The sequence below is a fragment of the Manacus candei genome, unplaced genomic scaffold (genome assembly GCF_025592945.1).
Source record: "Manacus candei isolate 608988 ecotype Guabito, Panama unplaced genomic scaffold, ASM2559294v1 h1tg000023l, whole genome shotgun sequence".
Classification (NCBI taxonomy): Eukaryota; Metazoa; Chordata; class Aves; order Passeriformes; family Pipridae; genus Manacus; species Manacus candei.
The window spans coordinates 23,669,204-23,682,963 of record NW_026138071.1 but is presented as its reverse complement, the minus strand read 5'-3'; the positions used below and the strand labels follow the sequence as shown (position 1 = coordinate 23,682,963).

The 13,760-nt window shown below is 41.1% G+C and overlaps 1 protein-coding gene across 3 annotated transcripts in view; it reads left to right on the top strand.

The window, feature by feature from the left end:
* The window catches only part of UBE2F (ubiquitin conjugating enzyme E2 F (putative)), a 66,016-nt gene that overhangs the window by 9,268 nt on the left and 42,988 nt on the right, over window positions 1-13,760 (top strand). For 2 of the 3 annotated variants that reach the window (XR_007904407.1, XM_051786805.1), the window contains exons 3-5: window positions 1,519-1,548; window positions 4,005-4,070; window positions 10,383-10,450. Coding sequence is in view for 2 of the 3 variants with exons in the window: in XM_051786805.1 (XP_051642765.1) it covers window positions 1,519-1,548; window positions 4,005-4,070; window positions 10,383-10,450 (164 nt within the window). In the remaining variant the exon portion in view is untranslated. The remainder of the gene's footprint in view (window positions 1-1,518; window positions 1,549-4,004; window positions 4,071-10,382; window positions 10,451-13,760) is intronic. The other variant, XM_051786806.1, reaches the window with a different exon arrangement.

The window sequence follows — 13,760 nt, the reverse complement described above, 5'->3', positions numbered from 1 at the left end:
TCTCTGAACCTTGCAGGAGGCAGAAGTGAGGCCTTGGCTCAGCAGAGCTGCTGCAGCTCAGCCACTGCTGGGACTCAATCTGCTCTGTCCTTGGGTGTCTCCCTTTTTTCACCATCGAAGCAGAGGGCAGGCAGGATTCATTAAGCTGAACAACACACAAGCAGAGAAAGCAATAAGGAAAGCAGTCAGCACCTTCAAATAAGAGCCAGGTCCTAACCTTTAGCCTGTAGTGAAGGTTGGTAGTGCCTCCCACTATGACAGGCTGGTGAATTTAAAGAGAAAGAAAGGTTTGTATAACTGCAGCCTTCAGTTGTTGGTTGTCGTGTCTTCTTTTATCAACCAGGATGGAAAAGTAAAGATAAAGCCCTTGATTATAGCTGAAATTAGATTTATTTTTTTTTTATATTGTGAAGACAGTACTCTTTCAAAACTTCTATCAAAAGTATGGCCCCAGCACTGGGTGTCTTTCGGTGCACAGCTTTGTTAAATCAGCTCTGGCTGCTCCAGTGTGGCATTTTAAAGAGCGCAGTTGTGAACTTTTTAGGTAAGTGTGAAACACAGTGCTTCTCTTTTGGTGGTTTTTTTCTCTTGGTGTTGTAGGCCGTAGGGACACCAGGGCTGTGCCAGGCAAAAGAGAGGTCAATATAAGTCAAATAACTATCATGGAAGTCAAATAACTATCATGCCCACAGCAGAGACCAGCCAGGTTCGGTAAGCATGGATGCAGAAAAAGTTCTGGAGAGTTATTGTGATGAGCAGTTTGGATTCAGTGCCAAAAAATCTGAATTACAGTTTTCTTTACATGTATGTTTTTGAGAGTTAGTACTGAAATCCCTTACACGTTGTTAGCCCAAATAAATGGTCTGTCTCTCTGCAGGCCTGAAAGCAAAGTTAGAAGTGAAAAAAAAAGACTACAGGAAGTGCAAAAAATAGATTTGATGAGATTTTCTAGAACTCTATAAGTGAAAGGGGGAGGTATCTTCATGCATCTCATTCATACTTCTGTGAAATACAGGTAGTTGAGATTAAGACTTCAGTAAAATACACAAAAGATAGACAAAGCAGGGGCTCTTCCAGAGAAGGTAACTTGACAGGGAAAGGTCTTAGGGGCTGTGCAACTGAATCAGGTTGCTTCCCTTCTTTTAATAATTACTTTTAAGCTTTATGCTTGGGAAATAAATAAAAAGAAATTTTAATTGAGCAGGAGTGTGTATGTATATATAGCAGACTGTGCTTTGGAAATGCCAGTGCTCTGTGTGTGAGCAGCCCTGGCAGAGCTGAAGTCCCCATCACAGTAGGATGTGTTTGCAGCATCTTTGGGGCAGGTTTCTAGTAACCAATTGAGTGGCTTAAAGAGGAATTTCAAGGTAAACTTCCACTGCAGCTTAATTATATTTTTAGGTAAAATTGGATTTACAGGGCGGTTTCAATTAGATCTGCCAATCTGGACTTCAAGAATGGCTTTATGCTTGTATAAATAATGTGTTGTTGTTTTTGTTTTTTTTTTTCTTTCAACAGAGGTTGCAGAGCTTGAAGCTAATTTACCTTGTAAGTATAGCATTTAATGGTATGCATTTTAAGGGGAAAAGGACCATTGAACTGAATGTTTTGACTGAAGTATGAATGCTAATGATATTTGTTAACTTTAGGGAAACCTGTGCAAAACTCCACCACTTGAGCTTGAACAGGTTTTCTTTGTTGTTCCCTCTTAAGGGGTTGTAGAGAGGTGGACCCTCCTTATTGTCCTTTGGAAGGAGAATTGATAATTCACCTCCAGAATGTGATTGTTGGGGAGTGGAAGCTTAACTTCCATAAAACACCCAAAAGGTTTGTGGGACTGAAGGGTGCATTTGTTGCCTCACACCTGTTTTTCCTCCATTCTCTCCTTTCCAAAACAGGAGATTCTGATTTAGGGGCAAAGAAAAATAGCTCAGTTCTCAGGAAACATATTAAGTTAACCTGCTGTTTCTCTGCATCACATGCAAGATGTAACCTGATATGTTTGTTAATAGTTAGTTTTGCAAAAGTGATCCATATTCCTTAAAACAAAAAAGGCAAATTAATGTGGTTTTAGCTCTGGAGTCTTACTTATGATATAAGCAATAAACAGCTGAAAATATTAATGGCTACTTTAAAATAGGCTTTAAGTGGGTAAGTGGCTTGTGGCTTCTAAAGCTTAGAAAGCCTAGTTCTGCGAAGGGCAGCAAAACACAAAGCACTTTTACAAGAGGAGTAGAGTTCCTCCTGCTCTGTATTTGTTGCTCAGGGTGGGTGTTGGCAGCAAAGCCAAGTTGTTGCTGAGCTCTTTGCTTCAGGCATTGGCCAGAACAGCATCATTCTGCCATGAGCTCTTAGAGCACAGGCAAGCACAGCACGTTACTGCCTGGTGAGCTCAGAGGGACGTTCAGAGCTCATCACTGGCCCTGCATAGCTTCCTGTGGTGCACATTCCTCTCTGTCATCTCAGACGTTTTGCTGCAGGGAAGGAGGTGTGAGTTGTGTGCAGTGGGCTGAGAGTGTATGTGCAGGTGGTTCCTGTGCTGTGCATCCATACTGACTTGTCCATATGCTTATCCTGCAAAGAAAAGCGGTGAATGTTTGAAGGATTATGTTTGAAGCTTTGACTATATTTTTTTCTCTCCAGGTTAAACTTCTGAGTGCTGGTTGTGATGAGCATCTGCTATTTGCTGATGATTCTAAATCCAGATAAATGCTCAGATTTAAAAAGTCAGGCTTTTCAGTATACAGACTGCCTGATGGGAGGAAAAATGCAGAACAGAAACAGGAAAAAGGGAGGGCAGGAAGAGGCATTATTTTAACTCTTCCTTTCTGTATGCTCTTCTTTCTTAAAGGTGATTACAGAGAATTTACACAGTAATTTTTATTTTGGGTAAACTTTTTTCTGTAGATTCTTCTATAGGATGACAAGCACATGGGAAATGTGTATTTTTAGTTACTACAATGTGAGTGCATTACTAGGTCTTCTGCACAGTTCTAGTTGATTTTTTTCAGGCAAATAAGGTTTATGTCTCTGATACTGTTTAGCTCCTTGACTACAGGAAAAGAACAACCAGCTTGATGGGTTAAGAAGCTAAGGACTACCCAGGGTGGATAGCAACATATCTGTGGATATACATATCTTCTCGTGCCAGCTTGACAGCTTGTCTCTGCCACAGTCATGAAAGGCCAGTTTTGTGCATGGGAAAGCAACTTGGTTTCATAGAATCAGCTGGGTTGGAAGGGGCCTCTGAGATCATCAAATCCAACCCTTGATCCACTACTGCCGTGGTTACTTGTTTGTGTCATCAAATGCAAACAAAGGGCTGTTATGCTGTGAACTGAAACTATTTTCCCCCATACTTGTTCTTCATTCTCACTGTTCTCATTACATTCATCTCTTCTGAGAATAAACCCATCGTGTTTGGTTTATGCTGCCCCATAACCTCTGCTGTTAAAGCACATAGTTGGTTATGCAGCAGAAACTTGTACAATGTGGCAGCTGAACAGAGACTCGCTGGCATTTGGATGAGGCTTTCAGGAAAGCTTGTGTCTCATTGTACCTTAAAGGTGTTAATAATCCCCTGTCACCACATCTCCCTGTGGTGACTTCATGCAGGTCACAGTGTGTGATCAAATGTTAATACACAGATTATTATTAATAATGTTACAGAAGCTTGGAAGGCAGAGATGCTCCTCTGCATGCTGTCACCTTCACATGTAGCTACTATGCAGGAGAGCAAATCCTTTGGATTTTTAAGACCTTTGAGACAGTATGGTTTGCTGAAAGGGAATGACCTTCTTCTTTACAGCTGAAAGAAGTAGAATTTCCAGGTGACTCATAACTATTGTATAGAGTGGAGATGCTCAAAGTGTAGGAGGAAATCACTTGACTGAAAGGTGGGGATTAATGAGAGAGGCAATTTGAAGAGTATAAAGGATGATACACTTGCTTTCCCAAGAGTGGAGAACTAATTGTCTGATGTAAATTATTCTTTTGCTTCACAGGTACATGTAAAGTGAATTTTCCTGACCCAAACAAGCTTCATTACTTTCAACTAACTGTAACCCCAGGTAATTTTTTAAAGCACATTATTTTTCTTTCTGCGTGTTGGTGTTTAGGAAACTAATTCCAAGAGTTTACTTGGACTCCAGTAAAGTTTCTACTCAAAGATTGGCTATAATACAGTGATTATTTTGTTAGTGGGATGGAGAAACTGGGCTGGATTTTGACAATCAGATTCCAATAAAAAGGCCATTAAAATTGAGAATGTTTAGGAAATATTCAAATCTTGTTTGCTTACTTTGATTGAAAGCTTTTTTTTCTCTCAACCAGTTTCAAACCATCTTGTTTTATTTGCTGAGAAAAATCTTGGTCTGTGTCTGGACAAGTTATTGTATTACAGCCCTGTTATGTGCATGTGTAGTGTGTTCTACTAATTGCTTGATTCTGCAGAGGTGAAGAGATAGGTGACACATCACTGGTGGAAATGTTCAAATCTGTGCATGAGTGAAGATGCTTAATGAGTAGGGGTCTTAGTCTTTGAATATTCAAGTATGAGAAGGATCTTTTACTATTAATACAATTGTACTGTGAAGCTCCTGCTGGCACGCTGGTCAATGGAAACATTTTCAGAATTTATAATTTCCACCAAATTGTCTTAATAGCCACCTGACATTACAGAGTTTGCTCACATAGCTGTCCATTTTAGAATAAAAAGTTGTGTTTTATGGATGAATTTGCTTTTGGAATATTATTTAAATTTCACGTGCACTTGGTTATGTTTGAGACTGTGCAAGGGCTTAACTGAGGACATTGCCATGTGCAGTACACTGAGCTGTTTGAGTTAGATGTGCTGGGATTGGTGTCTCCCTGCCAACTGATCCTCCCAAATGCATGTTTTCTGTATTTGACAACAGCACTTGGGTGAGCTGTCAGTCATGCAGATGTATTACCTGGAGAAACAGTGGTTTGCACTGTGGTAGGAGCGTCTCTGCTAATCCCGGATTTTGAAGTCAGGGAGGCACTAGATGTCACTGTTGCTGCTTATTAGCCAAAATCGACTGGTCCTTCCTTGAACTAGAAAATCTTGGGTGGTCCTTGTTAACATGTCCATTCATGTGTCTCCTTTTTGTGATGGAAAAGTGAGTGTAATTAAAAATAAATGCAAGTGCTATTCTAGAATTTTTAACCTCTCATTCTGTGAAGATGTGCTCATGTTTACTCAGTGGGTGTTAGTCTGCTTGCACCAAATGTCCTTCAGTTTATATGATACTGCTTTATTATGTTTTGGAAATGAGTTGACTTTACAAGAGCATCATTGTGTGAGTTAGGAATGTCTTGAATGTGAAGCAGTGGTAGCTTCTTCGTGCTGATTCCAAGATGTCTAAATCACAGTACTGGTTTTGTCTGTTCACTGCTGTGCAGCAAGGTGCTGCAGGCAGAGTGTGGGTTTTGTGCTGGCTTCGTTGCTGAAATGATCTTGAAAATGAGATGGTCTTAATTAACATTTTGTTACTCTAAATATAGCTGCACAGCTGAAGTCTTTGCAGTTGCAGTCTGACCCCAAGTAAACATCTATTTTCAGCTGTGCATAATTCAGGTATAGAATCTTGTGATCAGCTGCAGCTCAGCACAGCTCTCTAAAGGCAGAACATAACACAGACCAAGAAAATCTTTGTAGTTTTCTGATTCCCTTCAAGACTGAGGTTTTCTTTACGGTGTGCTAAATCTTAGTTTCCTCTGGGATAGCAAAGAGGCAGCTAAGTGGTTGTCAGAGAATTTTTACGGCTCAAGTGGGCTCGAGCCAACTATTCTTGTAGTGTCTAAACATTATTGGGTGAAACTTGACAGTCTGGAGGAAGAACCAGTTTTCCTTCTCCTGCCTAGAACTGTCTCTTGCATTTGGAGCTGAGTTACTTCTAGAAATCCTGCTTGTGCTTTTGGCTTTGCAAATCTCCCTGCAGCTTTTTTTGTGGAGCAAGGGCTGGGCTCAGCCAGGGAATATCCAGCACTGCCTTGCGGTTCGCCCTGTTGGGACTGATGAGGTGCATAAACAGGAGTGGGAGCCTGCACAGCAAAGGGCTTCATGGACTTACTTCTTAAGGCTCTCAGTTTAAGTTCTCTTGTTTTCTAACATTAGAGCTTTAAATTCTGCAGTGCACCATCAGTGGAAATATAGTAGTGCCTGCTAGAAAATGGGCAAGCCTTAGATTTTACTGCCGCAGTGGACAAAACTCTGTGTTCCCAAGGCACACACTGCTGGCTTTCTGTGCTGTCTGAAGCTTCTTTTTCCTTTTGTCATCTGAAACAATTGTTCTGTCATTGAAAAATGCCCTTGTGCCACACTTGCCTCTGTTCTTATTTTTCACCAGTACCACATTGGATTAAAATCTAGGGAAAATAAGGAGATATATGCTTGTAACACAGGCAGAGTCCTGCCTGCTGCACTGATATTTGGAGCACAAAATTGGAAGCTGAGACTAAAACATGGTAATGACCTGGAAAAAAGTAAAGGAGGTGAGTTTAGGTGGCTTACACATGAAGAACACTAGAAGAGTGTGTGTGGTTAATGCAATTTTCCTGCAGTTCCCAGGCAGCTGGAGCAGTGTAGGGTTAGTGTAGTTATTTTAGAGTCCCATTCTGGGGGGATTAATAAAGAGCCTGTTTTGTGGTTTGCATGCCGTAGAATGAGAAATGTCTGTGAGCATGGCTGAGCATTTCAATGCTGCTGGTTCAAGGAGCAGCTATCCCAAGTGCATTCTTTGTGGCCTGTCCTAATTATCTTGCATTTTCTTTTAATGTGGTGAAATAATTTGGTTTAGTATCTTCCACAGCACTTTCAGGCATCAAAACACCTTACAAATGCAAACTAAGATTAGAGTCTGGTTGTTGGTAATGAAAATTGAGGCTGAAGTGTGTGGGATGCTTGCTCTGCTAATGCAGAGCAAAAAGACAAAAATTTAAGCAGTAGGAGGAAGACTGGAACTCAGATATATTCCCTTTTAGCAAAAGACTCTCAGTGGCTAACTTCCTAAGTTATGTGCTAAAGCTGTTTCAGTTGATGGTTTTATTTATAGCGCTTTCCTCATCGGTAACTCTGCCAGAACTTCAGTTTTTCCCACCACTTCTCTCTGCCTAAGAAAGCTGAGGGTCTTTGTCCCAGTCTGAGAACTTATTTCCTTGCTTGAGATGCCATAAGATGACTTTATCATGAAAGCTTATCCTGTTAATGCAGTGCAAGATTTCTGGCTGAGTACTGAGGCCCTCCAAAGTATGAATTGTTGATACACATTTGAGTGATTGGTAATGAGTAACTTTATTGGTGCTTTAGTGAAAAGATCACTAACATAAAGGGAGAATTGTAAAAGGAGGGAGGAGAGATACCTTGCTCTCCCAATTGGGTAAATATGTCCTTGCTTATTTTACAACGAGATCAGTAATGTGACCAGTGTAATTTTTGGTTAGTGCTAGCATGGATTGATGTCCAGGTAAAACCAAAACAGAAAATGAGTTGTAAGGCAAGGCACTGATGAGTATTGTATGGTCTTTGAGGAAGACTTGATCTGAAAGGATGTAGAAGTGGCCTGCAGCGTGAGGCACACACAACATGTAAGGTGCTCCAGCTCTTCCAGAGATTTCTCAGCCTTACAGAGAACACGGGAAAACAAATACAAGAAAGCTGAGTTAATAGATGAGGTATCTCTTAGAGCCTGTGGAGGTGTAAATATACAGTTTTGAAAGTGCTTGACCTCACCTAAAATATGTTTTTAAGGAAAACGGGTGTTCTTTCACCATCTGGTCCTGCTGCTTCTATTCTGCTGACACCAGTTACATCCTGCACATGGACACAGGGAGTTTCTCCTGTGACTGGGTGGTATTGGAGCTATCCTGAGCTAGGTCTGCATGGTGGAGAAGGGCAGAGAAAATGAAAACCAACTGTTCAGCTTTTTTTCCCCACCCCGTGTGTCTCTTGAGCAGTGTCAGGCTGATCTTGTTGTCTGTGCTCGGAGCCAAGGACGTACCTTGCTGTTCCTGCACTCTGCAGTGGCTGTGGGCCTGGTGTCTCCAGTGTGCAGACCCACGTGGAGCGTGGCTTTGCTTTTGCTGCTTGGCTGGCAGGAATCTGACAGTCTTTTGGCCAGCTCTCCTCCCTTGGAGCTGTTCTTGGATGTTTCTTTTGGACAGCTGAGGATTCATTAAACCGGAGTATTTACTTTGACATAAGGCACATGTAGATACATCCCTCAGCAGGCATCTATTCCATTTTAGCAGGGGTGCAATGTGAAGACCTGCAGCACACTTTGCTCCAGGCCCACAAGATCAAGGAACTAGTAAAATTAAGCCAAGGAAAATAACTTTTGTACTAGGAAATAGTTAGAATTCCTGACAGTTGGTTAAAATGCTATTACAGTGCTGTTATAATGTGCTAGACAGTGGATAAAGTGCTGTTAGCTGTGTTCTGTGGGATAAATGGTGGTGTTTGAGCTCCTAGGGGGTATTAACTCACCTTTCACTTCTCATTCTTCAGTAATGGCTTTCTTTACTGATTTTTATCTCAGTATATATGAAAACAAAAGATACATAGAATCACAGAGTCAGCCGAGTTGGAAAAGACCTCTGAGATCATCAAGTCCAACCCTTGATCCACTACCACCACATACTTTTATCTTGGTTTTTTCCCTGTAAAAATCAGTGCATGTCCATTGATTTTCTAGTAAAGCATAATGTACCTGAGAAGGCTGATCAATAAATCCACCACACTTCAAAATTGAATTGGAGTGGAAATGCAGAATGGATTTGAAAAGTGTGTGTTCTGGACAGGTTATTCCAGGGAGATTTGCAGAGGCTGAGGGCTGCATCTCTGCTGTGCAGCTCAGCGTGGAGGCAGCTGCCAGCAGTGCTGGGTGGGGTGGGGAAGCCAACCATCTTCTTTTTCCATACTCTGAACCTGTCCCAGAGGCTCTGGGGAGAAGCTGGGCCGTGATGGACTTCCCAGCTTCAGGCACAGTCCTTTGGAGGGGCGCACTGGACATAGTGTGCAAGTTGGGGGGGATCTCTGGCAGCATCAGCTTTTACTGGCTCGCCCCTCTCCAGCTGAGGGTTTGCCTTATTGAACAGGATGATGTCCTCTCCTTTTCTGTTGGTCAGCTGCTAAAAGATGGCAAAGAGCAGGAGGGTAGGAACTGACTGTTCTCCTGTGATTATAGCAGTGTGGAGGCTACAGGCTGAAACCAGAGCATGTGGTTGTGGTGCATGGGTTGGTAGGAGAAGACAGAAGATCTGTGTAGGAATGGGGGAGGCAGCAAGTCCAGGAGACAGCATCTGGAAAGAAGATTTTGACCTACAGTAGAGAAGCTAGTTTTTTGTAGTTTGGAACAAGCTGGATAGATTAAAAAGCGTTCCCTTATTTTCTGGAAACTATGGATTGCTTCACAGAACATTCCTTTGCAATGTTGGTTTAAAAAATATAATTCCTACAATGCTAACCAGCCCTCCTGGCCTTCAGGCCTGCACTGTGGCTGGACCGTGTGGTACAGAGAGCGAGAGTACTCAAAGTGGTTTGAGCCTGAGCATTCCTGACATGTCCCAGACCCCCAGAGCTGGGTGTGGGCTAGGTACCTGTTTCCCTTTATTTAATGAAAAGCAGTGGCAGTGCCAGGCAGACATTTCAGATCACTTTGCAAGCATTTCAGCTTCGAAGGACAGCTGCCTCAAGAGTTGCAGGCTGATTGTTACCCGATTATATTATTTCTGGTTCAATGTAACTAGATATTTTAAGATGTCATATTATAAAATGTAGCCATTTTAATAATTCGGTATTGAGTCTGAGATTGACAGAGAGGCAGACATATTTTCCTAGCTGATGTATCATCCTAAGATAATTACAATAAAAGAACCTGCTTGCTCTTTTATTGTAGTGCACTGAAACATGCTCTTGCACACATTATTCATACAGCTCATGATACATGATTGCTAGCATAAGTTTGGGAAGATGTGCAAAGTCCTGGAGCAGGATTTAGCATGCACTAGCAAGTGAAGTATTTCTCCAGCTCATTGCAAGGGTTGGTAAGGTGGTGCTGTGTGCCACATGGCAGGATGTTCTTCATACAGATATGAGAAGCTCAATCCAAGGTTTCTCTAACTTGGTATCACCTGTTACTCTGCTCAGGATGGTGGATTTTTATGGGACTGTTGACACTGACTTCAAATTTCTGCTGTAAAAATGTTGGGAGGGGAGGAAAACACTGCTCGCATGCTGTTTGGATTAGGTGGCAGCTAGTGGTGTGGTGTAACTAGGTTAAGTGTTTGATAACCCTCTGCCATTATTTTAGTCTTTGTAGTTTTTTCTTATTTAACTGTTTTCCTTGTTTTTCCTTTTCTAGATGAGGGCTATTACCAAGGTGGAAAGTTTCAGTTTGAAACTGAAGTTCCTGATGCCTACAATATGGTGGTGAGTATTTGTCATTAGTCTAATGGTTGTCAGTTTAGATTTTCTTTCCAGGTGATGGGACTTCAGAGAGAACTTGGCATTGAGACTGAGAAAGGATCTTGTGTCTGTTACTAAAGTACCATGGGTTTATAGAAAAATCTTTGTTGCCTGGAGGTCATCTGAACTCCTGCTCAAATTTGGGCTAGTGTATAAAGCTGGGTTTGGTGGCTCAAGGCCTGGGCCAGTTGGCATTTCAAAATCTCCTAGGATGGAGATCTCACTGCTTCTCTGGGCCTCTGTTCCAGTGCTTAATTACCTTTGTTGTGATTTTTTTTTTTTTTCCTATATCAGGTCAGAATTTTCCTTTTTGTCTGTGGGCCTCTTGCTTTTATCACTGTGCACCTCTAAGAAGAGCCTGACTCAGTCTCCTCTCTACTCTCCCATCAGGTAGTTGCAGACAGCAGTAGGGTCCCTTCAGCCTTCTCTTCTCCAGGCTGAACAAATCCCTGTCCTTGACTCCTTGCCCTGTGTGTGTTAATCCCTCTGGGACCATACAGTGAGGATGTGGAATGCACAGATACAGTGACAAGTGGCAACTCCAACAGTTTTACTCTCCCAGGCTGTTAAGTATCTTTAAAAAATAACAATTTCAATGGTTATTAAGCAAGCAGCTTTTCAGGGGACCAGGAAATAATTGCGATATCTTCTTGTAGATAAATGGAAAGCTCCAGACAGCTCGGCCTTTTCAAGTCTGAGACTCGATGTTTCATGATTGTACTTTACTAAAATTGCAGAACCTTGCAAGGGAGGAGAGATGCAATTACAATAAAAATAACTTCAGTCATTGTTTTCAGAGTTTAGCTATCAAAAGAACAAGATTGTCCCCCAAAATGGAAAACAATTAAGGCACATCTCCGATTCTCTGGAATTACAGCTGCTCTTATGTATCCTGATAGCTTGATACATAAGGAAACTAGACTCATTTGAGCAACTGAGTTGCAATATTTGCAAGTTAGGTATATGAATTTCAGGAGGAAGGAAGTGTCATTTTCTTTTAGTTTGAATGCTTTTGATAATTTTGTAATTTTTTCCCCATCCTTCTGCTTTGTTTCCTTACTTTTGGTGTTGATAGTTCAGACCCCTTTTGCTTTCAGAGAGGCTGAAGAATGTATAGGTGAGGATCCTAGGGAAATGTTTTTGGGAAGACCTTTGGCTCATGTTCAGCTGCACCAGGCCTAAATTCAGCGTTATGTATATGTAAGAGTCGCAGTCACAGCATTGTTTGTGTAAAAGTATGAAGGAGGTGTGGTGGCCTGGAAGGTAATAGCTTGAGTTCCCAGACTGAGCTTGGAGAACAGTGCATTAGCACTGCTAGTAGAGTAGAAAGGTTATGTTTCTGAAAGCATGGTTGGCATTCCAGAAGATGCCTTCAAGTTCCTGATATTCCTTTATAATCTATGGATAAATGGGATATATACTGTATCTTATGTAAAGTTCATGCTTGCAGAGGACTATAGCATTTCTGAAACAGCTTTGAATTTTCCCTTTCATTATTTTGGTAGCTTTTCTCTCCTTTTGTAGTAGTATTGGTCAAGAATTATCTGCTCAAGCTGTTTTGTTTTTACAGTGTTTAGGATCGTGTCTGTCTTTATTGATACACTTCTGCTAGTACATGTAGGTGCTTTAGGTAGTGTTTGCAGTGGGATGGTTTTGGTTGTGGGGTGTTTTAAGTCCCCCTTACCCTCACCAAAGACTTTCAGACTATGATACAGGCCACCCTTAGTAGCTTGTTGTGGTTATGCTCATATATAATAAATACAAAGGTGGTCATTTAAGGTTCACTGCATCCTTGTTCTAACTTGAATAAATAGTGTCATGGCCAACATGACCTTCAAATAAAGGGGGAAACCTTCTCAGATTCTCTGCTGTCTAATTTTTTAGTCATCTTCAATAATAACAGTTTAACCCCCTGTGGTAATTTTAGGCACAGGGGAACACACACAATATATACTAGTTTTATTTTCTTAAATTACTGTATTTCGGTTGTCCACCTGAAAAACACTGCTTTAGAAAAGTATTTGCTATGTATAACTGGAGAGCCAAATCTTAATTTTGGTCTGACTATTTTGATTCTTAAATTCCAGAATTAAAAAGTCTCTGGTTTATGATGGTTTCCTGCTCAATACTGGCAGAAAAATCTACAGCAACTGTTAATTAGATATTTTACAATTCTAACACCTCTCATCCAGTACAAAAGAATGCTTTGGGACTAGCTAGTGTTTAGAGAAAATATTCCAAATAACATAGATTCCAAATTTCTCTTAGGAACCACATCCTTTCTCTAGGGAAAAGATTGTGAATTGAAGAACTGGAGTTACAGGACAGATACCTCTAAGTACACGTGTCCTTTTTAGAGTGCTAAATTATCAGGATCTGAAACTGCTAATTAAGTTCATTCATTGATTAGCAGTTTATAATCAGTCTGTCATTTGGGGAGAACAGTGGAAGGGAGAGATTATTTATTACTTTCATTTTTCAAGAAATGAGACAAACTTAAACTGAAGCTTGCTCTGCAAAGCTTCCACCAAAACTGAAGTTGGAATATACAGAATTCTCAAACACTTGCAAAGCTTTCTTGTACCTTCAGCGTGTGTTCATGGGTATGTTGAAGTGGCCCGAGGATGGATGGGAAAGGCAGACAGTTTCCACTGCCAAAACTAAAGAGGGATCCCAAAACATTGGGCTGCTTGGAAATGGAGGAGGGAACAGATGCAGTCACTGCTGTGCCCCCCATTTGAGATTGGATCTACCTGTGCAACTTCTGGTGTCTGAGGTGAAGGAAGAGTTTGAGCAGTGAAATAAATGGATTTTGTGAGCTTTGTTGTGCAAAGTGTCACATGTGTGACCTGGAGATGGTTGGAGGTGTTGAAATGAAACATCATCTTGAGGAAATCTTGTGGGGATTTGTTGGGCTAAGGAGACTTGGAACAAGCTCGAAGGAGAAGTTTTGTCTGAAGATGTATTTTATGACAGTGCTCCACATTGTCCTGTCTGTCTAACAGGGGAAGAGGAGAAGGGAGAGAGAAAACCTTTGTCTTACTGTCAAAAGTGGGTTTTTCTAATTTTCAGCAATGAAAAAGACTTTGAAAGGATAAAGAAATTCTTTTGTTTTCATGATACAAAAAAATGAGACACCAGTTAATTCACTATGACTGTGAAGATTTGGGGATTTCATTTTTTTTTTTTAAAGAGTTTCTATAAATCTTTTTTCCTACTCATCAACACACTCCCTGTTTGAAGGTACATATGGTAGAAATTCACTCTTTTATCT